Consider the following 22,344-nt stretch of genomic DNA (forward strand, 5'->3'; position numbering starts at 1 on the left):
TTTAGGATCTGTGATTGGCTTAACCTTGTTTCCAAAGGTTTTCAAGAGTGTGTGATCATGTGTAATGATTTCATAGCTAGAGAATCGGTCATTTGTTCCCCTTCCCCTTCCCTCTAATTATTATATGCCCAATGGTGGCTTAGGGTTTAAAAACTGCATGCACCATTTTGGGAGTCAGAGCAAATTGTTAACCAACGTGTTAGTGCAGCAATGTGTCTCCACAGTGCAGTGTTCAACTCTCGCAATGGCTCTCACATGAGGCATGCTGTTTATCCTGTGTGAGGAAACTGCCTTCATGAGCAAGGATGAAAGCAGGGGAATGGGACGGGGAAGATCTCTGGTAGTTGATTCCATAACCGCTGTGCCGCTTCTTCTTTTGGAACCAGGGAACGAAGGTTTGGCAACTTGGGAAGTGTTGACCTACTTGGGTAGAGTCTATGTGGGAAACAAACAGTCCTTCATCCTTGCTTGCTCATAACAGTTAAACTGGGCATGGCATAGCATATATTCATATACATATTGCACACTAAGGTGCTTTTCATTTTGAACACACTGAAAATGGAGGTGTTAAGGAAAAAAACACTTATATACATAGCATTCATTGATTTGGCTCATGCCTTCAATGGGGTGGACAGAGAGATGCTGTGGAACAAAATGAAAAGAAAAGGATGCCCTCCAAGTTTGGTTTCTGCAATAAGGGCCCTTTATTTGGAGACTTCTGTACACGTTCGTCTTGACAAGAGAGGGCACATTACCCCCCTGATACCGACTACTTGTGGCATCAAACAGTGTTGTCCCTTAGGAGCCACGCTCTTCAACTTTTTTATATCCTATGTGGGTGAAGCTCTGGTTAATGTAAACTCCTTCCCTTCCAAGATCAATGATGAACACATCAATATTATCTTATATGCAGACGATATTGCAATTTTGGACCTTACGCCAATTGGACTCCAGAGGAAGATCAGTGCTTTAAAGACGTATACTGAAGAAAATAAGCTGGAGATCAACGTACAGAAAACTGAGATACTGATTCTAAAGAACTTACAAGGAGCCCACAATCAAAAGGCCTCTCAAAAATTTGAATGGAAGTTGGGTAAAGATGTACTCAAGTTGTTTCTGAGGCTAAATATCTAGGTATCCAAATAGGTGCTAGCATATGCGATGAACCTATGATAAAAAAGATGGCGTCAAAATGTAACCAGCTTGCTGCACAAGCCTCAAAACTTAATACAAAATATGGAAAATTCTCCATGCTCCCAGTTGTTCGCTTCTATAGGAACAAAGTAATACCAGCACTTACATATGGAGCCGAGACCCTGTTTGGAATCGATCAGGAGTTTTGGTCAAGATGCGAACACGTGATATGCAGAAGAATTCTCAACCTGCCTAAAGGCTTACCAACTGCCTGTATGAGGTATGAGCTAATCTCTCATCCATGAAAGTGAGTGTTATATGTAACTCATTAACCCTCTATTGGAAAAATTGTGGGAGACGACAACATTCCACAATTTGGTAGTCTAAAAAACAGAAAGAGCACTCATCGGAAGGACTTTTGAATGTCTGGCAAATAGCTTGTGAAACCATCCTAAAGCAACTAAATACTAATAAGCAAACTCTAATGCAGAATCTGGATTCAGTCAAAAAAAGACTATTAGTACAAGACTGGATTGACACGCAGGATAAGAGAATACAACACAAAAGAATGGAAAATGTTCCTATGGAGGCAAAGAAATTGAATGAACTCCCAAAATATTTGATTCAATTTCCACGTAAAGGAAAAGAAGAGTTTTCATGAATTTTGGACTAAATGAATGGGAAGAAAAAGAACCCTTGTATCAGAGAGGAAAGCAATGTGAAGAAGAACCCGCATGTCGGCTTTGTAATAATTCAGAGTTATTGGTGCTATTCTGTCCTACTCTGAGAGATGAAAGAACTAGATGTATGGGCCAAGAGATGGATAAACATGCCACATATACTGTAGAAGAATGTTGGAGAGCTATGCATATCGGGGAAAATAACAAAATGACATTTGCACTGATAGCATTTTTAGATATGATAGCAAAATGTTTGCGAACTAATAGAGACGCGGGAAACCAAGAGGAATCCGTAGATTCTCTGGTGGCTTAATAGCCACTAATTGAACTTACCTTTTATATTCCTGAATGCTCTACATGTCAACTAAATCATTTGCTAGGAGTTGAAAAGTAGCACTCTGTTCCAGATTATCGAATGAGGATATATATGTATAGACAAATAGGAAAACTTTTCACCATTATTTTTTTTAAAGTTTGTAATAAACAAAAAGAAATAATAAAAACAAAAAAATAAACTAAGGTGCTTTTGACGTATATAGTTTGAAGATGGTAAGAGTTTTGTTCTTTATCTTGTGTAATGAAAGTCTGTACGCCACTTTTGGTGATGGACTGCAATTGTTTACAGCCTTCATTGTGCAGGTATGTGGCTCCGGATAATAGCTACAGAACCAAGTAGGGCTGTACCTAGAAAATTAAAAACAAAGTCCATGTTGGACTTGACCATCAAAGTAATGCACTGTATGCTGAGAAAAACATACAAAATATGAATTTCTCTGAAAGAGAAGGATAATTCATTTAATGTGAGGAACCAATCATAAGCTAATGGGTTGAGAAAAATGTCTTCTGGAAAGGGGAGGCCCTGTCAATCAAGTTCTCTCCCATAGTTGTGGTGTTATAAGTGAATGCTTGCTGGGGTGTAGCACATTTTAAATAAGCACCACTTTCATGTCTCTGGGTGCCTATTCCCAATTTTGTTGTTTTTCATTAAAGCTTCCATGTCTCATAAATGTCCCCATTGTGGGTTGTCCTGGGTTCATGAAATTACTGGAAGGAGACCCAAAATATGGTAACATAATCCCCTGAAATACGGCACATTGGATGACTACATACACGGTTCATGTTTAACTGGGGGCACCTTATCAAGGGAAATCTCAGCATAGTATTAAAACTTACCCGCCTCCTGGATGCAGTCCATGTCAGCAATATCAAGGTAGGTCTTTTGATGAAGCACTGGGGCCAGCTGGGACATAGTCAGGGGGTTTCTGAAGTGTCCAAGCTTCAAACTTTCCATCAGGATAGTACAAGCTTTCGAACCTACTTCGTCATTCAGGCTATCCCTGCTTGCAGCCAGAGCCTTCAGTGAAGAGAAATAGGAAAGTGATGAGAAAGATCAAAGGAAGGTGTTGTGTAGTCACAACAAAGTCTGACCCATGTTTAACCTAATTATTATTATTTTTCCCCTCCAACAATCTAGACATCACAGGTGTACAACCACATCTTTCTCTGAGATTCCCACAGTCCTTGATCAGGAGTTACCCATTAAGAAGGATTTGAGTGCAAGTTTTGGTGCCATAAAGTGCTGCTATGAAAAGGTTATTCCACAATTGTCTTTTATTGTCACATGGGATTAGTAAAGCAAAGGTCTGTTGTTTTAGAGAGTGTCACCTGTAGTTTCATTTTGAGTGAATTCCAATCCAGAATAAACACCCTGTTTACAATGCTACAGTGTACCTCTCTCATAGTGTTATCTCTCAACAATCCTTAGCATGACCCCTGCACTAAATCAGTATATGAGAGCCACTGTTAGATGAAGCAATGCCTAAATCTCCCTAAAAAGAAATCACACATAATTAAGGGGGTGATTCTAAGCACCCTTCAAAAAGAGTTTTGGAATCATAAAAAGTGGGATAACAAATACGTTAACAGCCTTAGTATTTTTGCAGTTTCCATCAGTCTAGTGGTTGGCATGGGGTATTACATCTTATTTACGAAACGTTAAGTGTTCACAGGAGACCATCAGTAATAGGATCCCTGTATGACGAGTAAATGCTTTGTCTAGGTAATGAGAACATGCTTCTTTCTAGATAATGAGTACAAGCTTCTTCTAGATGATGAGAACACGCTTCTTCTACATGATGAGAACATGCTACTTATAGGTGATGAGTACATGCTTCTTCTAGGTGATGAGAACATTCTTTTTCTAGGTGATGAGAACATGCTACTTATAGGGGAAGTCCTCGTCAGATTGTTTATTTTCGGTCCCATCGATTTTAAAATGTATCTATGGAATTTATATTCCTACTTATCTTATTGCACGCCTTTGCGAAGAGCAGTTTCACTGTAAAATTATGATCTATGTATGCCAAACTAGTCATGCACGTGGAATATATGTATATAACGTTCTATTGAAGAAAGTGTTCTGCTGGTCTTCTTTTTACTCTAGCCACTTGTGGGGTGGTTGGCGGCATATGCAATTCTAAAACCAATAGAAGTTGCCAAAATGCTGTTATTGTTAAGTTTGTATTTTCAGCTTTTGTTTCCGTTTTAGACTCGCATGCTATGCACAGCTTGAAAGTCGTTTTTCCTCCTAGTGGTGCATATGTGATGGGAACAATATACAACAAATGTATTAGTACTGCTTGTATCACTTGTGGTTCTGCTCTTGTTTCTGTGTATATGCAGTAGTGTTGCATTAAAGTATCCCTTTTGTTTCTGTGTATATGGAGTAGTGTTGCATTAAAGTATCCCTTGATTGCCACGTGGTAACACTGCAAATGCTACAGAGTGGTACATTTGCCAGAAAAGCAAGTAAGCCCCAGTTGCCTTTATTGAATTAGTCCCTGGTTTGTCAAGTAGCTGCCTGTTTGCTGGTTTATGGCATTCCTGGATAGAATGTACTATTCAGCTTGATATCCCCACTTTGCTGTTGGGATAATCTCTTTGTACAATCCTGAATGCCACATATACATTTTCCTATCTTTCTTATGGGTTTTGACATGCAGTCCTGCACATGGATAGTGTGCTCAGACTCCTTTCCACATTAGATAGTAAGTGGTTCTCTGGCATACACTAACTCAATTGTTTGATGTACATGAACTTTTAAAAATAATTTTGGTGAGACACTTGTGTCCTTAAAACGACTTTATTCTTGTGTAATGCAAAGTAAGCTTCCTCGACTGAAAGGGTCTGCAATTCACTGACCATTCTGACACATAGGGGACTCCAATTCTTCCCACATTAAAGGAAAACTTGAGAAAAGGACAGCTGCAATCCAGCTGGAAATGGTCTCCTGCTGTCAACAAACCCATTGAAATTAATGGGAGAAACCTTTGCAAACGTGCAGTCCAGCAAAAAGATGTAATAGCACCCAAACTAGCCTGCTGGGTACTGGGGGCCCTGCTGAGTAAGGGGATACACAGACCTGGGGATGTCCTGCAGGCAGAGGTTGAACAGTCAAGAGAGAAGCATCATCACAGCAGCTGACAGCTACACACAGAAAAGAAATGCAAAATAGCAGACAACCTATTTAAAGGCTCCTATACTAGAGTCAGAACTACAAAGCATCCAGGCAAATGAGCATTCTCTGATAGACAACTTGATCTTTCCAGCCACTTCAGGGGAAGTTATTAAGCCTAAGCTCTATATGAGAACAAGTTCCCAGGACAGCAGAGGAAGGACGTTTTGAGTGCAGTGCAGATCAGAGTTGGGGAGTGGGTGTGGCGAAGAAGGAAACAGGAAGACACCAAAAGGGCGCAAAGGAGACAGAGTTGTACATGTGAGGCGTGGTACAGAGGCCAGAACCAAGTGGAACAAACGGAGAGAACGAATTGTGAGGAAGAAATATCAAAAGCAGAGAAAGAAGTAGGGCAACCAATACAGGGCCAAAGCCCAAACGTTGGTCAAGTAGCTGAGTCAGAAGAAGGTGGAACATAAAAGAAAATGAGGAAATTATTAAATAAAGAAGAGAGAAAAGGAATAGATACAGGGTGAAAGGAGACAAGAAGCAGGGTCAAAGGACAATATGGAACCGTGAAGAGGTAGAGCAGGATTTACAAATAGGCAGAGCCAAGTAGCAGAAAGAAAAAGGAAGAAAGATCTTGCGGGACAACAAGGAGAAGTTAAGAAAGAGAGAAACAGAGGTTAGGAAGTAACATATGGAAAGGAGGAAAGGAGATGAAGCGAAAAAGGAGAAGAAACAAAAAGACTACAGCATGTCAGGAAAAAGCCTGCAAAAAAGGAAGGAGGAACAAACGCTTGAAGGAATGGTAGAAGAGATGGACAAATTAGGCAAATAAAAAGAGGGGGATAGTCACAAAGGGATAAAAAGGGTCCCCACAAGGCAGAACATCGAAGGAAAGAACCCTGGAAGGAAAAAGCAAGCTACCCAGGAAAAAGAGAGGAGAAACCCACAAAGAAAAAAGAAGGGATCCAACAAAAAAGACTGAAGATAAGAGGAACCCTAAGAAAGGACTCAGAGAAAGATGAGAAAAGGGGGATGAACACAGAGGAAGGAAAGGAAAGACACCCAGAAAAGCCAGGAGGCTGAGTGGGCACTGGACACTACCAAAAAAGGGACATGGGGAAGAGAACACCAAAGCGCAGAGATCAATCTGGAAACCAGAGAAGGGCCTCTGAGAAGTTGAATGCTAGGGGTACCTCAAGTACTAAAAAAGATAATTTATTTTAACATTTGTGTAACGCCCAGACCGACAGGTATCACAGTGTTAGTAACAGGGTAAAGCTTTACAGGTCATAGAATAAAGAAGTCGGTGCAAAGTAGGAGACAGTTCACACTTAAAACGTTAGTCAAACTTATTGAATTCAAAAGTTTCTTGAATGCTGAGTAGGAAGGCTAATTTCTCAAGTGTGGAGGTAGGGAGTTAGTGTTGAAACTCGACCCCCCACCCCTCGCATCTCTGGCTAGTTTATAGCGTGGGACAGCTAAGGTAAGCTGGCTGGAGGAGCAGAGTGAGCAACAGTGCTGTTTCTTTTTGATGTAGTGGTTCAGGTATATGGGGGCTTCATTGTAGATACAGTGGTGTACTAACGTCAAGGTTTTGAAGTCAATCCAAGCTTTAGTTGGTAGCCAATGGACTTCTCGGCGGGTTAGTAAATGTGGTCTGATTTGAGGAGGACCAGAGCTTTGTTTTGAAGCAGCTGTAATTTAGCTAGATTGGACATGGATGTGCCCTTGAATAAGGCATTGCAATAGTGTGGTTTGCTCAGGATGATGGCTCTAGATAGCGTGAGGCAATTGTTGGAGCTCAAGAATTGTCTGCTTAATGAGATAAGTTTGGCAGTGTGGGAGGTTGAAGATACCAGAGCATTAACATACCTTGTCATGTTTAGTTCCGCGTCAAGGTAGACCCAGGGTTTTGGCATGTTTGAGTACAGGAATGGTAGAGCCGTCAATGATGAAGGAGGCGTAGGAGGGGTTGAGGGTTCTTAGGCAAGCGGTTGAGCATACAATGAGTAACTGTCTTCTCGTCATTGAGGCAAAGCTTGTGGGTAGCTATCCAGGACTGAATGGTACAGACGGCTTTGTTAATGGTGCTGGAGTCATTCTGTAGTTGTCGAAAAGGGGATGAGAATTTGTGTGTCGTCCGCAAAGTTTGTGTAGGTGATACCTAAGGTATTGAGTATATCAAAGAGGGGTTTGGTGTAGGTGTTGTAGAGGGTCGGGGAAAGGCAGGAGCCTTGCAGGACACCAAGATGATTAAAAAAATGGGCTCCTGGTTGGGAGCCTATTCTACCCAGGAGGGTTACTAGTTGAACAAAATTACAATTGAATTGGTCCGGATAAAGATGTGCTAAAAAAAACACTCATACAACCTATTTCCCTCTGCATACAGAAAATAAAAACTCACTCAGTCTACTTCTGAGAAAAGATTGATTGTTAATCTTTTTCAATTTTTATAAATTGGTATAAAATCACAGAATGTCTCAAACCAAAAAACGTAGAGACTAAAGGATTTACAACACGTAGAGCCAAATGTTTTCTGGCGTAACAGTCAATTTTTGTGTGTAAGACAAACTTCATCACAGTTGTTGTTTGTCACAACAATTCACATGATACAATATATAACAAAAACACTTTCACATAGTAACAACAAAACAAAGGTTGTGAAAAGCAATCGTTCTATTTGGTGGTAAGCAGTGGCGATGCACTGTGGTTAGGGGTGCGTCTACACCAGGGTGTTTCAAACGTTTAGGAGAGCCTATTTAGCCCAATCTTGTACACGGTCTTCGTCAGGACGAAAATGCTGTACGTTATGTAGTGCGTTCTGTCGGTAATTATTTCCACGGGCACTATTTTCTAGGAACTGCTAGGCGTAGTGAGGATCTCAATGTGGCCCTCCTTGGTCGAGGCTTGTAAACCTGTGGTTACTGATGTTTAAAATTTCAGGATGTAATCTGTGTGAATTTTCACACAAGGATGAGCTGGACGGGTCGCATGAGCGGGGGGTCGGGGAGAGACACACGGGGCATGAGCGGGGGGTGAGGGGGAAGGGGAGAGAGACACGGGGCATGAGCGAGGGGTGGGGGGAAGAGGAGAGAGACATGGGGCATGAGCGGGGGTTGGGGGGAACAGTAGGGAGACACGGGGCATGAGCGGGGGGGTGGGGGGGAAGGGGAGAGACACACGGGGCATGAGCGGGGGTGGGGGGAAGGGGAGAGACACAGGGCATGAGCGGGGGGTGGGGGGAAGGTGAGAGAGACACGGGGCATGAGCGGGTGGTGGGGGGAACAGTAGGGAGACACGGGGTATGAGCGGGGCTAGGGGGGAAGGGGAGAGACACATGGGGCATGAGCAGGGGGTGGGGGGAAAGGAGGGAGACACGGGGCATGAGCGGGGGGTGGGGGGAAGGGGAGAGAAACACGGGGCATGAGCGGGCGGTTGTGGGTAAGGGGAGAGACACACGGGGCATGAGCGGGGTGTGGGGGGAAGGGAAAAACACATGGGGCATGAGCGGGAGTGGGGGGAAAGGAGGGAGACACGGGGCATGAGCGGGGGGTGGGGGGAAGGGGAGAGAGACACGGGGCATGAGCAGGGGGTAGGGGGGAGGGGAGAGGGACACGGGGCATGAGCGGGAAGTGGGGCGAAAGGAGGGAGACACGAGGCATGAGCGGGGAGTGGGAGGGAAGGGGAGAGACACACGGGGCATGAGCGGGGGGTGGGGGGTAACACAAGGGAGACACAGGGCATGAGCGGGGGTGAGGGGGAAGGGGAGAGAGACATGGGGCATGAGCGGGGGGTGGGGGAAGGGGAGAGACACATGGGGCATGAGCAGGGGGTGGGGGGGAAGTTGAGAGACACACGGGGCATGAGTGGGGGGTGGGGGGTAAGGGGAGAGAGACACGGGGCATGAGCAGGGGGGTGGGGGGAACAGTAGGGAGACACCGGGCATGAGCGGGGGATGGGGGAAGGGGAGAGACACACGGGGCATGAGCGGGGGGTGGAGGGGAAGGGGAGAGACACACGGGGCATGAGCGGGGGTGGGGGGCAAGGGAAGACACACACGGGGCATGAGCAGGCGGTGGGGGGAAGGGAGGGAGACACGGGGCATGAGCAGGGGGGTGGGGGGAAGGGGAGAGAAACACAGGGCATGAGCGGGGGGTGGGGAGGAAGGGGGAGACACACGGAGCATGAGCGGGGGTGGGGGGAGGGGAGAGACACATGGGGCATGAGCGGGGGGTGGGGGGAAAGGAGGGAGACACGGGGCATGAGCGGGGGTGGGGGAAGGGGAGAGAGACACGGGGCATGAGCGGGGGTGGGGGGAAGGGGAGAGAGACACGGGGCATGAGCGGGGGGTGGGGGGGAAGGGGAGAGAGACACGGGGCATGAGCGTGGGTGGGGGGAACAGTAGGGAGACACGGGGTATGAGCGGGGTTAGGGGGAACAGTAGGGAGACACGGGGCATGAGCGGGGGGTGGGGGGAAGGGGAGAGACACACAAGGCATGAGCGGGGGGTGGGGGGGAAGGGGTGAGACACACGGGGCATGAGCGGGGGGCGGGGGGGGAGGGGAGAGACACACCGGGCATGAGCAGGGGGTGAGGGGGAAGGGGAGAGAGACATGGGGCATGAGCGGGGTGTGGGGGGGATGGGGAGAGACACGGGCCATTAGCGGGGGATGGGGGATGGGGGAAGGGGAGAGACACACAGGGCATGAGCGGGGGGTGGAGGGGAAGGGGAGAGACACACGGGGCATGAGCGGGGGGTGGGGGGAAGGGGAGAGACACACAGGGCATGTGCGGGGGTGGGGGCAAGGAGAGAGACACACGGGGCATGAGCAGGGGGTGGGGGGAAAGGAGGGAGACACGGGGCATGAGCGGAGGGGTGGGGGGAAGGGGAGAGAAACACAGGGCATGAGCGGGGGTGGGGAGGAAGGGGGGAGACACACGGAGCATGAGCGGGGGGTGGGGGGAGGGGAGAGACACATGGGGCATGAGCGGGGGGTGGGGGGAAAGGAGGGAGACACGGGGCATGAGCGGGGGTGGGGGGAAGGGGAGAGAGACACGGGGCATGAGCGGGGGGTGGGGGGAAGGGGAGAGACACACAGGGCATGAGCGGGGGGTGAGGGGGAAGGGGAGAGAGACACGGGGCATGAGCGGGGGCAGGGGGGAAGGGGAGAGAGACACAGGGCATGAGCGTGGGTGGGGGAACAGTAGGGAGACACGGGGTATGAGCGGGGTTAGGGGGAACAGTAGGGAGACACGGGGCATGAGCGGGGGGTGGGGGGAAGGGGAGAGACACACAAGGCATGAGCGGGGGGAAGGGGTGAGACACACGGGGCATGAGCGGGGGGTGGGTGGAGGGGAGAGACACACCGGGAATGAGCGGGGGGTGAGGGGGAAGGGGAGAGAGACATGGGGCATGAGCGGGGTGTGGGGGGGAAGGGGAGAGACACGGGGCATTAGCGGGGGAGGGGAGAGACACACGGGGCATGAGCGGGGGGATGGGGGAAAGGAGGGAGACACGGGGCATGAGGGGGGGCTGTGGGGAAGGGGAGAGACACACGGGGCATGTGCGGGGGGTGGGGGAAGGGGAGAGAGACACAGGGCATGAGCGGGGGGTGGGGGGCACAGTTGGGAGACACGGGGCATGAGCGGGGGTGGGGGGGAAGGGGAGATACACACGGGGCATGAGCAGGGGGTGGGGGGGAAGGGGAGAGAGACACGGGGCATGAGCGGGGGATAGGGGGGAAGGGGAGAGAGACACGGGGCATGAGCGGGGGTGGGGGGGAAGGGGTGAGAGACACGGGGCATGAGCGGGGGTGGGGGTAACAGTAGGGAGACACGGGGTATGAGCGGGGTTAGGGGGAACAGTAGGGAGACGCGGGGGAGGGGGAAGGGGAGACACACAAGGCATGAGCGTGGGGTGGGGGAAGGGGTGAGACACACGGGGCATGAGCGGGGGTGGGGGGAGTGGAGAGACACACGGGGCATGAGCAGGGGGTGAGGGGGAAGGGGAGAGAGACATGGGGCATGAGCGGGGTGTGGGGGGAAGGGGAGAGACACGGGGCATTAGCGGGGGTGGGGGGAGGGGAGAGACACAGTGCATGAGCGGGGGGATGGGGGAAAGGAGGGAGACACGGGGCATGAGCGGGGGCTGGGGGGAAGGTGAGAGATACACGGGGCATGAGCGGGGGGTGGGGGGAAGGGGAGAGAGCCACGGGGCATGGGCGGGGGGCACAGTAGGGAGACAGGGGGCATGAGCGGGGGGAAGGGGAGAGACACACGGGGCATGAGCGGGGGTTGGGGGGCAAGGGGAGAGACACACGGGGCATGAGCGGGGGGTGGGGGGAAGGGGAGAGACACACGGGGCATGAGCAGGGGATAGGGGGGAAGGGGAGAGAGACACGGGGCATGAGCGGGGGGTGGGGGGAAGGGGAGAGAGACACGGGGCATGAGCGGGGGGTATGGTGGAAGGGGAGAGAGACACAGGGCATGAGCGGGGGGTGGGGGGAAGGGGAGAGAGACACGGGGCATGAGCGGGGGGTGGGGGGAAGGGGAGAGAGACAGAGACACGGGCATGAGCGGGGGAAGGGGTGAGACACACGGGGCATGAGCGGGGGTGGGGGGTGAAGGGGAGAGACACACGAGGCATGAGCGGGGGATAGGGGGGAAGGGGAGAGAGACACGGGGCATGAGCGGGGGTGGGGGGAAGGGGTGAGAGACACGGGGCATGAGCGGGGGTGGGGGTAACAGTAGGGAGACACGGGGTATGAGCGGGGTTAGGGGGAACAGTAGGGAGACGCGGGGGAGGGGGAGGGGAGAGACACACGGGGCATGAGCGGGGGGAAAGGAGGGAGACACAGGGCATGAGCGGGGGGTGGGGGGGAAGGGGAGAGACACAGGGCATGAGCGGAGGGTGGGGGGGTAACACAAGGGAGACACAGAGCATGAGGGGGGTGAGGGGTAACAGGGGAGACAGGGCATGGGTGGGGGGTAACACAAGGGAGACAGGGGTCATTAGCGGGGGTGGGGGAGGTGAGAGACACACGGGGCATGAGCGGAGGGGTGGGGGGAAAGGAGGGAGACACGGGGCATGAGCGGGGGTGGGGGAAGGGGAGAGACACACGGGGCATGAGCGGAGGTGGGGGAAGGGGAGAGAGACACAGGGCATGAGCGGGGGTGGGGGGACAGTAGGGAGACACGGGGTATGAGCGGGGTGTGGGGGGGAAGGGGAGAGACACACGGAGCATGAGCGGGGGGTGGGGGGAAGGGGTGAGACACACGGGGCATGAGCGGGGGGTGGGGGAGAAGGGGAGAGACACACGGGGCATGAGCAGGGGGTGGGGGGAAGGGGAGAGACACATGGGGCATGAGCGGGGGGTGGGGGGAACAGTAGGGAGACACGGGGTATGAGCGGGGGGTGGGGGAAGGGGTGAGACACACGGGGCATGAGCGGGGTGTGGGGGGAAGGGGAGAGAGACACGGGGCATGAGCGGGGGGGTGGGGGGAAGGGGAGAGAGACACGGGGCATGAGCGGGGGGTGGGGGGAACAATAGGGAGACACGGTATGAGCATGGGGCTGGGGGGAAGGGGAGAGACACACAGGGAATTAGCGGGGGTTGGGGGAAGGGGAGAGACACACGGGGCATGAGGCGGGGGTGGGGGAAAGGAGGGAGACACACGGGGCATGAGCGGGGGGTGGGGGGAAGGGGAGAGAGACACGGGCATGAGCGGGGGGTGAGGGGGAAGGGGAGAGACACATGGGGCACGAGCGGGGGGTGGGGGGGAACAGTAGGGAGACACGGGGCATGAGTGGGGGGTGGGGGGGAGGAGGGAGACATGGGACATGAGCGGGGGGAATGGGAAAGAGAAACAGAGCATGAGCGGGGGGTGGGAGGAACACACAGAGAATCAGCGAGGGGGGTAACACAAGGGAGACACAGGGCATGAGGGGGGGTGAGGGGTAACAGGGGAGACAGGGCATGGGTGAGGGGTAACACAAGGGAGACACGGGGCATCAGCGGGGGGTGGGGGAGGTGAGAGACACACGGGGCATGAGCGGGGGGGTGGGGGGAAAGGAGGGAGACACGGGGCATGAGCGGAGGGTGGGGGAAGGGGAGAGACACACAGAGCATGAGCAGGGGGTGGGGGGAAGGGGTGAGACACACAGGGCATGAGCCGGGGGTGGGGGAGAAGGGGAGAGACACACGGGGCATGAGCGGGGGGTCGGGGGGAAGGGGAGAGACACACGGGGCATGAGCGGGGGGTGGGGGGAACAGTAGGGAGACACGGGGCATTAGCGGGGGGTGGGGGAAGGGGTGAGACACATAGGGCATGAGCGGGGTGTGGGGGGAAGGGGAGAGAGACACGGGGCATGAGCGGGGGGTGGGGGGAAGGGGAACGAGACACGGGGCATGAGCGGGGGTGGGGGGAACAGTAGGGAGACACGGTATGAGCAGGGGGGTGGGGGGAAGGGGAGAGACACACGGGGAATTAGCGGGGGTGGGGGGGAAGGGGAGAGACACACAGGGCATGAGGCGGGGGTGGGGGAAAGGAGGGAGACACACGGGGCATGAGCGGGGGGTGGGGGGAAGGGGAGAGAGACACGGGCATGAGCGGGGGGTGAGGGGGAAGGGGAGAGACACATGGGGCATGAGCTGGGGGTGGGGGGAACAGTAGGGAGACACGGGGCATGAGTGGGGGGTGGGGGGAAGGAGGGAGACATGGGACATGAGCGGGGGGAACGGGAAAGAGAAACGGAGCATGAGCAGGGGGTGGGAGGAACACACGGAGAATCAGCGAGGGGGGGTACATGGGAGACACGGGCCATGAGCGGGGGGTGGGGGGAACAAGAGAGAGATACAAGGGCCTGAGCCTCACCGCCTTTTCGTGGCCGACACATCCCACATCTACACTGTGCAGGCAGAAGATCCCGCTCCGATAAACAAAGATGGTGGGCGTCTCTGAAAATAGATGAACTTCACACTTCACGGCAGCCAATAGAAAAGCACGTCAGATGTCCGCGGACATCACGCAAGCTGCTTGCCCAATCACCGTCCTGTCCGCGGAGTGAACAGGGAAGTGTGTCCGCGAAGTGAACACAGATATCACTCATTTTTTCTCACCTACTTTTACTACTGGATGGATTTTCACCAAATTTGCAAAAGCACACTTTCCGGACCAAGCCGCTGCTCATGGTCTAAATTAGGTGAAAATCCATCCAGCGGTTTGGGCTGCAGGCGCGAGCAAAAAAAATTTCACATTCAGTCTATGGGAAAAAAAAGGTTTTGGGACCCCCCCTATAACTTTGCCCCCCCTGGACGAATCCTCACCAAACTTTGCAAAAAAATTCAGAGTGGGCCATATACTTTTCAAAAAAGTGCTCTTCCTCTGGAAACACCAACTATATATATAGATTCAATATTGAGATGGTACACCACTCATATCACACCCCCTTTTCAAATACCCCGGGTCACAATGGACCGTGAACCAGGCTGGTTGGTAAAATACAATATTTATTTATATTAAAATTCAAAAGAAATCATACACTTTTTAATATGGGATAGCAATCACCAATGGGGTGATAATTACAATGAGAATGTGAGCAATCTACTGGGTTTAACCTTCTAGTAAAACATATACACAGCACAGCAGAATAGGAGCACTTTTTGATTTAGGAAAGATAGCACCCAAGTTAGAATTTCCCCCTGCAAGGTTCCCTCAACCCACAAATAATCAATTCGGAGTGGATAAACAGAAGCAGCAGGTAATCGGGAACAAGAAACAGGAAACGGAACCCAAATCTGACCTTCCCAACCCAAATAAGCGAGAAAAACCCCTTGCAATGTTATAAAATGACACTCGGAAATGGACAAATAAATAATGAATGTGTGTGAAAGATTCCCCACTAAAGCAACAATGCAAAGACACTAACAATCACAAAGAATGGATTACCAAAAGCATACAGTTTGAAAATGAGTGGAAAGTTTAAAACCGATTGGAGCAAAATGACACGTTGGAAATTTTGCAATTTTGCAATTCCCGCCTGAAATTACCCAAACGGTTTTTAATAAAAACAGGTGAAATACACTGATTTAGAGTGCCGGGCATAGAGGTATGTCACAGGAACAATATGGAAGTGAAATTAAGTCCCTAGCTGGTAAATTGGAGGAGCTATACAATATATAAAAAGGTGCGCTTTGAGTACAATGGAGCTGTGAAATAGGAAAGGAAATCAGTTGTGACAAGAACAGTTTTACTTTCCAATAGAGTATTCAGGGTACGCCACCAAAGAGGGACACAGTAAGCTCCACGGTTGATTTGCGAGTTCAACCCTCTCACCCCAGCGCCCAACCTTGGCGGAAACCAGTCCGATCACTCGAAAGAGGACTAATGGCTTAGGATTACACAAGACAAAATAACTAAAGAGAGAGCGCTAGCACTAGAAGTCAATGTCAAAGATGCAAGAATGATTCTGACAGTTTTAACAAGTTAGCAGGGTAATGATAGGATGGCTTAGAGAGTAGGATAAGGACAAATGCAAGACAAGGTATACTATGGGTTTGTAAAGGGTGGTGATTTATACTCACAGTCCACTTTTAGTTTGAGATTTTTGGACAGTCAACACTTCTGGTCGCTACACGGCAGGGTGCCTGGCAAACAGCTGGGCAGTTCTGGTCACCGGATGGCAAGGACTGGAATGGCAATTCTGGTCACTGGATACTAAAGATCAGCTGGATGGCAGGTTTGCATCAAGCATGCAGTTAGTGGTATCAGGATGCTTCCCAAAAACACCACATCTTTCCCCTTTTTAATGGGAGATTAGTGAGTTTTCAGATTTGAGGCCTTGCTGGCAATAAGATCAGCACTGCTTGGTTTTTGCAGTGGGCCCTGGGGTAGGGTCAGCAATGCTTTGGCCTTGTAGTTGGGATCTGGAATATCGATGGATGGAACAGGAACGCAGTGCAGGAACGTCAGGAAGAGTGTATGTCTAGAGTCTTCTCAGGGACTCTTATTTATAATGCATAGTGACATCATCGAAGTATATGGCTGGGGCAGGCTTAACTAATAGCCTGATAGAACCTGATAGAATGGAGAGGCCTGGATTGTTATCATTATGGCATCATTACTCTCTTATGGAATCATTGGAATCACTGTTACAGAACCATTACCCAATCATTAGACTCATTGCTATGGAATCATTCCATCATAGTATCCTGTTTAGTTATCCATCATATATTCTGATTAGTACTGACTAGTAACATGACACTATCCACATTAATAGACTGCCACTTTGTATGCCTTTGCTTATAGAATGGCACACTGTCATATTTGAAATGACATGTAGAGCCGTTTAGAGACACATGTTATGTTTTGTATTTACATGTACACATGTATGCATTGTAGAGACACCACGCATTGAGTGTGCACTTAGAATGAGTTTGCATTATGTAGAGCTTGGGTTTGCGAGAGAAAGAGTAAATGCTAGAAAGCATTTAGATGGCATTATAAAGCCATTCCATTTTGAATGAAGACACACAGAAGCGCCATTGGGCTCTGTGCGAAATGTTATGGTACACTGTGAAAGATTGGAATGCAAACAGAGATAACACGCCCCTTGTCCGAGTAGAGAGAGGCCCTGGCTTATCAGCATGGCTTGGGCTGGTGTTTGTCGAGAGAGAAAAGTTGGGAGACAGTGCCATGGGCTCTGTTGCATGGTGAGAGGGAGAGTGTGCTTTTGCGAGGAGAGACATGTAGGAGAGAAGCTATCAGTGGAATGAATGGAGAAATGGGAGGAATAGATGGTGTATTGCAGGCAGACAGATATGCTTCGAAATGTCACATTGACAAAGAACACGACAAGAACACGAAGTGAAAGTACATGCAAACCCAGACTTTCAGGCATTGTTCATATTTAGAAATGCTGAGAGAGAACGAAACATTCTTAGTAGAGAACGAATGTAACCATAGGGATTTGTATACGTCATGGAATAGTATAACCTGAGTTGAAGAGAGGTGAGTTTTTTAAATGTTGATGGAGTTCGATGAGAGAGAGGCGTTTTGGTGTGGCATTAATGCAGCCTTGGCAGACCAGCTTGGGAGAGATCGAGAGCTTGGCAAAGGCTTGAGGCAGTTCGAGTGACCTGACTGGCTGGTTGCAGAGAGAGCTGGTGAGGGGAGCGAGGCACATGCAAATGGGAAGTATGGTTCATGGCCTAAACTGATTGATTGATTAGAACAGACACTCACACAAAGAGGTTTGGGAAATGGGAAATCAGACAGGGATTGTCTGAGAGAGAGCATGTGAAGCAGGGTGTGGAATGGAGAGGAATGCTGAATGCTGGCACTTGCCATATGTATATTGCATTAGACACCAATAGCTTGCATTAGAAGCCTTTAAGGCTTATAGTTATTCACTGCATGGTAGATTTGCACCAGAAGCATAAAAGGTGCAAATTCGAGATTTGCAGTTTTAGTAATGCTTGCATCATGCCTTGTTATGTATGAATAAATGTATTCTATTGTTATAATTGAATCGATTCATGTGTTTTCTTTGTGTCTTAAGTTATTGTGTCCATAGGAGTATGTTGCATAGCATAGGAGTAAGTAATCTAGGAGTAAAACAGTGCACATAGGCCCTGAGATACAAAAGCAGGGAGGGTAAAGTGATCGACAACCCCCTAGAGGATTGTCTAAGATTGTCTAAGACCGATGCATGGTCTCCCACACGGGGCTAGACCATGATAGGATTAGTTTCACGGGTCTCTCAGGTTGGACAAGGGTGATCGTCTCCGCCTCGCTATCAGCTGGTTGGATTTCAGGAAAATGATGTCAGATTTATGATGTGAGTTTTACAATGTCCAAAAACCTCCCACAGTTACTTTAACTAAAATCCGATTTTGCCACAAACATACATTTATACAATTGCAATCTCTTAGCAAATTATATACACAGGTTACATATTTTGTGCAGCACATAGCAGTCCAATCCTCCAGTCCGTGAGACCTTGTTTCGCCCTTCTACCAGTTTTTCGCGCTTTTCAATGGGATTTATATTACTCAAAATGCTATAGCTTTATACATGGGTGTGGATTATCATAAGGGATGTATGTACAAAAATTTGCATTTGCAACATGGATGCTTTTCTTTTAATCCGCCACACTTCGCCAATTCTGTCCCCAAGGTGTCAGTGAATTCTACCATGTCTTAAAAGAAAGCCCAAAAAAATCACTTTTGCACTGCGAAAATTCTATATTTTTACAAAGTCTTGCTGCAGAGATGAAAGTCTTTAAAGTTTATTTATGAAATAGTCTTTGGAAACAAATGGCAGTCCTTTGTCACTGGATCATTTTTTTTCCTTCCTTCAACTGCTACCAACTGTCATTTCCTTCAAGGCAAGGTGGGGATTTCTCAGCTTGATTGAGGGTTTTATTGCACCTTCACTTCAAACTTCCTTGCCCTGGGAGTTCCATTGTCAGTGGGTTAGCCTAGCCTAAATTATTTCCAACCTAGTAATTATCATTTAAGTGTTAGTATCTGCTGAGAGTTTATGATGTGGCTCCCTTACTTAGGCGGAAGCTTTTAGCTCTGCCATCTGGAATAACTGGTTTTTGAGAGCTTGCAAATTCAGCCCATGTGTTTTAAAATCTTTATTTTCTTATTTTGGGTCCTGAATTAAAACAAACCAGTGGAATAAAATAGCCCATGTGTTTGTTAACACCAACAACATAATCCCATCACATTGCTAGGTAATGCAAGCTTTCATTCAACAATTTACTTTTTAAATAGGCCATTTTTTTCCTTCAGTTTGTAAAGGCCCATTTTTACATGTGTGGTGAAAAGCTAGCAGTTCTTTCTTTAAATCCGGTTTGGCAGCTCCATCAGATTCCCACACTGTCTTTGCCGCCAAAGTCATTTTTTTGAAAGCAGGAGTTTTGTTCGAAGCACAGATATATTAAAACTGACCTGGTTCAGAGAGTTAGGCTCCCTTTGAACTGCTGAGCTTTGGATACTTTGGAAAGAAATAAACGCGTGTTCCTGTATGAGTAAAACTGAAGTTCCTTGTTGATTTCTTTCAGAGTTGGTTTGACAGGGCCTGTCATTCAGAAACCATGCCTAGTTTTGCTGAGGCACAATGAGATATCCTGGGCATGCCAGGGCCTTTTTAATCACAGTAGTTTAAAACAGAACAGATGGAATTAGCGTCAAAGCAGCATTTTTAAAGGGTGAAAAAGTTTCATTTTGAAGGGGAATTTTGGGTTTTCAGCAAAACACTTTATTTGATTTATATGTTTCAGAACACACTGGCACACTCCTTCAGTGTGTCCCTTTGTTCCATCCTGCCTGAAGTGTGCTTGGCAGGACGGTGCAGCCATCTTTTTGTTGCTGCAAAAACACAGTTTTGAGGTCCGGGTGCGCACAGGAGCCAGCACAGCCATTTACTGTTTTCTGCAGACAGGCAGCTTGGTGATATGGTGAAATACTGTTGAGTAGGTCAATATATCCCACAGGAGAGTTCTCCACCAGGATACTAGTCACTACTCAGACTACTCAGCACCGCACACAGTGTACACACAAATAGATTACTTTTTTGCAGGACGCAAGGTAGCACACCTCATTACGCTGGCACAATATAAGGGAAGAGTCCTATCTGACCACGCCCCGCTCAGCCTATAGTGGCAATACTTTACCCCAAGAGCCCCAATTCATACGTGGAGACTTCAAAGTGAATTCCTGAAAGATCCATGCCCATGGATGCACATCAGTGGATAGTTGTTTCAGACCCACTAGCCCTTTGACTGCAATACTCCATGTAGGGACACACTGAGGAATACATTTCTGACAACATAGCCACCTAACTCGCACACAACTTAATGCACTGCACCCACCCGAATGCACCACAGGAAACCTGTCACCAACAGTCCTGAAATACCTCTGGACAGTACACACTGTAGCCCAACCCATCCAAGGGATACACAACCAAAGCAAGCCGCCCAACCCACACCTGGCGTCCAGATGCAATGCATGCCATGAACACAGTGGCCGACACATGATGCTAGCCCCCCCCAGGCGACCTAACACACAGTGATGACATAGCACAAGTGACAGTGAATGTTGATTCGCCATGTACCTCAGCACCAAAGTGATAACACACATATCAATTTGCCCCAAAAGGACAGCAAGGAAACAACTGAGGAGGCTGGCCCCTCCACGACACCTGCACCTACCACTGCCAGCAAGCAAACAGGCCAAGGCAGTTCGGGGAGTGGGAGTGTGCCACCCACGGAGAGGCACCATGCTATCAGGCCATCGACGGGCACACCAGCCGTCCAGACGGACACAGGGCCATCACATACCCCAATGTGGAATCAGTGCCACCAGCAATAGGCCAATACACGACCACAGCTGGTCCAACTGTGGACGCACACATGACGCAGAGTGTGGATGACAGCCTGCAATCTGAGCAGGCCACTGCAGGCACTGAAGATGTGCAGTGTGAGTATGCATCCCCCACATCTAGCAAGCTATATTCCCCATCCGCCATTTTTCACCAGAATCCTCTCCGCTGTGCAGCCTCTCCCCACTGCACACACTGCCATCCCATTGGGCATTCCGCCATGCTCTAAGCTATGTGGAGGAGTCCTCTGATGAGCAGGCCGGGACTGCCTTCCGTTCAGGTCGCCATGATGAACATGACAGTGGACATTCCCCACAGGCAGTGCCTGGCCCCACACTCCAGGCCATCTGGGACCGTCTCGACTGGATGGAACAGAGGCAGGTGGAGAGGCACATAATGGCCCAGGAACATTTGGGGCATTCTCAGGCCAGGCGTGATTGCATCCAGGGGCCTCTAAACAGTTGAAACATTCTGATTACTCCAGGGGTACGGCTACGATGGGACTTGAGAATGGGGGTTGTCCCAGGTTCGGATCCCCAGTAAGGCGAAAGCAAAGAGAAACATGCCTGCTGTTTCAGGAACAATTCTGAGCTCACAAAAAGAAGTTCAAGTTTCAACTTCTTCCTACACTTATCTTAAAAACAAAATCATTCCCGGAACGGTTACTTTTTAACATAAAAGTATAGGAATGGTGAATCTTAATAAAAGAAAGTAGAGGAGCACTGCTCCCAACCGCTCTCGCCCACTTCAACCACTGGTGGTGAAGAAGAGGGCTTGTTGGAGGACCTTGTCCTCATGCAAGGTGGTGGATTTGCCCCTCTGTATACTTGACTAATTCTTCGCAGTATCCCTGGTACACTCCCGTGCCAGGAAAACTGCCTCTCCTCTAACGGGTCCTTGATCCTGCTGTTATGATTTCTTATTCTTGGGTCCATGTAACGCTCACCTGACTCCCACGGGGGCGCTGGCCTGGTTCGCGCTGCTGTGACCTCGTCTAAGGTGATGCGCAGGGTTCGGAAGACGGACTGGACCGGGCCCCAGATCTGGCTTGTCTGACTCGCAGAAGTATCCTTCTGTAGGTGAGAATAGGGGGTTAACTGTCTGCGGGGTAATGCAATCGGCCTCCCCCTTACCCCTCTCACCCTCCTCAAGACCCTTCTGTGCTTCCCCGTAGCGTCTCACCTTAGGGTCTGGAAGGACGAGCTCTCCATCCTGCTTCTGATGCAGGGGCGCGTTGGTATCCAGTTACATCACTGGATTTTCGGATGGGTGAGAACCAAACTTGCTTGGCTTCCAGGTAAGTTTTTCTATAAGTGGTTCCCCTTGTGTCCATGCATTAATGTTCTAATGCTAGTGTCTTTTTCCCCATAGGGGCCGGGGTACGGAATGCCGGGGAACAGGCACCGACCCGAGGTGAGCGGTGAAATCCTTGTGGAAATCAGGTAAGTCTTTACTGAATGTTTTGGTAATGTCTTTTCATTCACTCATTAACGCTGATGTCTTTTTCCCCTTGGGGGCCGGGGTCCGAAAATGCCTGGATGCGGCGCGGACCCGAAATGAAAAGGGAATGACCCAACAGGTAAGTCTTGACATGGAGTTTTAGCTTCCCTTTTCTCTTCTTTCTCTCACCTTTGTTCTTGTCTTTTTCTCCCTAGGCGCGGGGGCGCGACTGCGAAT

The 22,344-nt window shown here is 49.6% G+C and overlaps 1 protein-coding gene across 8 annotated transcripts in view; it reads right to left on the reverse strand.

The window, feature by feature from the left end:
• Positions 1 to 22,344, reverse strand: part of TCN2 (transcobalamin 2) — a 361,155-nt gene that overhangs the window by 108,580 nt on the left and 230,231 nt on the right. For all 8 annotated transcript variants that reach the window (XM_069619162.1, XM_069619163.1, XM_069619159.1 and 5 more), the window contains exon 7: positions 2,988 to 3,168. In XM_069619162.1, the coding sequence (XP_069475263.1) occupies positions 2,988 to 3,168 (181 nt within the window). The remainder of the gene's footprint in view (positions 1 to 2,987; positions 3,169 to 22,344) is intronic.

Source organism: Ambystoma mexicanum, chromosome 10 (assembly GCF_040938575.1).
Source record: "Ambystoma mexicanum isolate Mex_15411 chromosome 10, UKY_AmexF1_1, whole genome shotgun sequence".
Taxonomy (NCBI): Eukaryota; Metazoa; Chordata; class Amphibia; order Caudata; family Ambystomatidae; genus Ambystoma; species Ambystoma mexicanum.